Below are 1,512 nucleotides of genomic sequence, written 5' to 3'. Positions count from 1 at the left end.
GCCACCTCCAGGGCCTCGGCCACGCCTCGCGCCGCCACCTCCAGGGCCTCTGCCAGGACCGCTGGAGACGGCTGTCGATACCGGCGGCCTTGTCCAGACAGTCTGATGGAGTGAGTCGCTTTAAAGGAGACAGATGAAGAAAAGTGACACGGGCTTTAGCTCCTCGCTAATAACTTTGTCCCGGTCGTGTCCCTTAATTAAAGGGTGTTTTTGGGGTTAACCGCCGGCTGAGGCAGTCCCCCACCCTCTTTTCGTAGGCCTTCGGCGCAACCGTCGTCTTATTATCTTCTTGCTTCTGACAAATCGTGGGGCTGGGCCTTGGCCTGCGCGCTGCTCTCCAGAGCAGCTCCAGAGCCCGGAGGCGGAGCTCCCCATTGGCGTCCTGGGGCGGGGCGGGGCGGGGCGGGGCTGAGCGGGTCGCTCTCTTTTAATGATGTTCCTTCCCGGCTCTGCAGACTTAATCTGCTTGGCCGCAGTGGCCCGCCTGCTCCTGCTGGTCCTCGCGGGTCCCGAGAGGGTCCCGAGGGGCTGGCGGGGCCGGGCGGGCCGAGGGTCCACTGGGCAGTCACCAGAACAAGTGAGGCTAATACGTCCCGGCCCCGGCCGGCTACGCCTTGCCACGCCACGCCTCTGCCGCCCCGGGCGCGCAGCCTCGCCACTCCCACTCACTCGCTATACAGAACGCAGAATTCAGATCTGAGAGGCGGGGTGAGCGGGGGGGGGGGGCTAGGCGCGCCTGCCTGCTTCATTAAAGTTTCAGCGCTTTGCGTTTTTTGTTTGTTGTCTCGTTGTTTGCTCTGGATTGGCCATGTGTACCAGTGTACCATGGCGTCGTTAATTCTGAGTGCACAATGTTATTACTGTTTTCCTTTTTTCGTTGCAGACTTTCAGAAGCTGGAGAGGGAAGCTCGCATCTGCCGGAAATTGCAACATCCCAATATAGGTGAGTTACCACGATCTGCATGTGTTTTTCACTTTTTCAACCCCCTTTTCCTTTTATACTCGGACTCCATCCAATGCAGGCGTTCTCCCGACCTGGAGGGTTTGAGTTTGGGAGGGGGAGGAGCGGAAATGTGTTCCGAAGTGACCGGAAATTTGGCTGCTGGCTCCGACTGGCACCGACTGACTGTTACGGGTTACGGGATGGCTGGTTGGTGGATACGCCAGCCAGCCGGGCCACTAAAGGGGGCCCAGGCCGGGCCGAGCTGTGCGCTCGTGTGACTGGCTCGAAGTGTGACGCTGTGACGGTCCAGAGAAAGCTTACCACGGACCGTATCTGGAGGCGGGTGGTGGGGCAGTAGCGGGCAGTAGCTGTGGATGCCACTCGGGTGCCACTCTAGGTTTGTGGAGTCTCCGGGATCGCCAGAGCGATTTAGTTTATTTAATTTCCGGCCTCGCCGGGCCGGGCTGGGTTGGGCCGGCACAGCCAGCCCCGCGGGAGCCACCCCGGGGCAGTTACACGCGCGGACATGACTGGCAACAGTGATTGAAACGGATTGCGTCCCCCCCCCC

The 1,512-nt window shown here is 60.7% G+C and overlaps 1 protein-coding gene across 31 annotated transcripts in view; it reads left to right on the top strand.

The window, feature by feature from the left end:
• Window positions 1-1,512, top strand: part of LOC113211774 (calcium/calmodulin-dependent protein kinase type II alpha chain) — a 92,015-nt gene that overhangs the window by 66,279 nt on the left and 24,224 nt on the right. For all 31 annotated transcript variants that reach the window (XM_052263894.1, XM_052263899.1, XM_052263897.1 and 28 more), the window contains exon 3: window positions 884-943. In XM_052263894.1, coding sequence (XP_052119854.1) covers window positions 884-943 — 60 coding nt within the window. The remainder of the gene's footprint in view (window positions 1-883; window positions 944-1,512) is intronic.

Source organism: Frankliniella occidentalis, unplaced genomic scaffold (assembly GCF_000697945.3).
Source record: "Frankliniella occidentalis isolate FOCC.00 unplaced genomic scaffold, Focc_3.1 Scaffold15, whole genome shotgun sequence".
Classification (NCBI taxonomy): domain Eukaryota; kingdom Metazoa; phylum Arthropoda; class Insecta; order Thysanoptera; family Thripidae; genus Frankliniella; species Frankliniella occidentalis.
The sequence above is the reverse complement of the archived record's forward strand: the minus strand, read 5'-3'. Positions and strand labels throughout refer to the sequence as shown.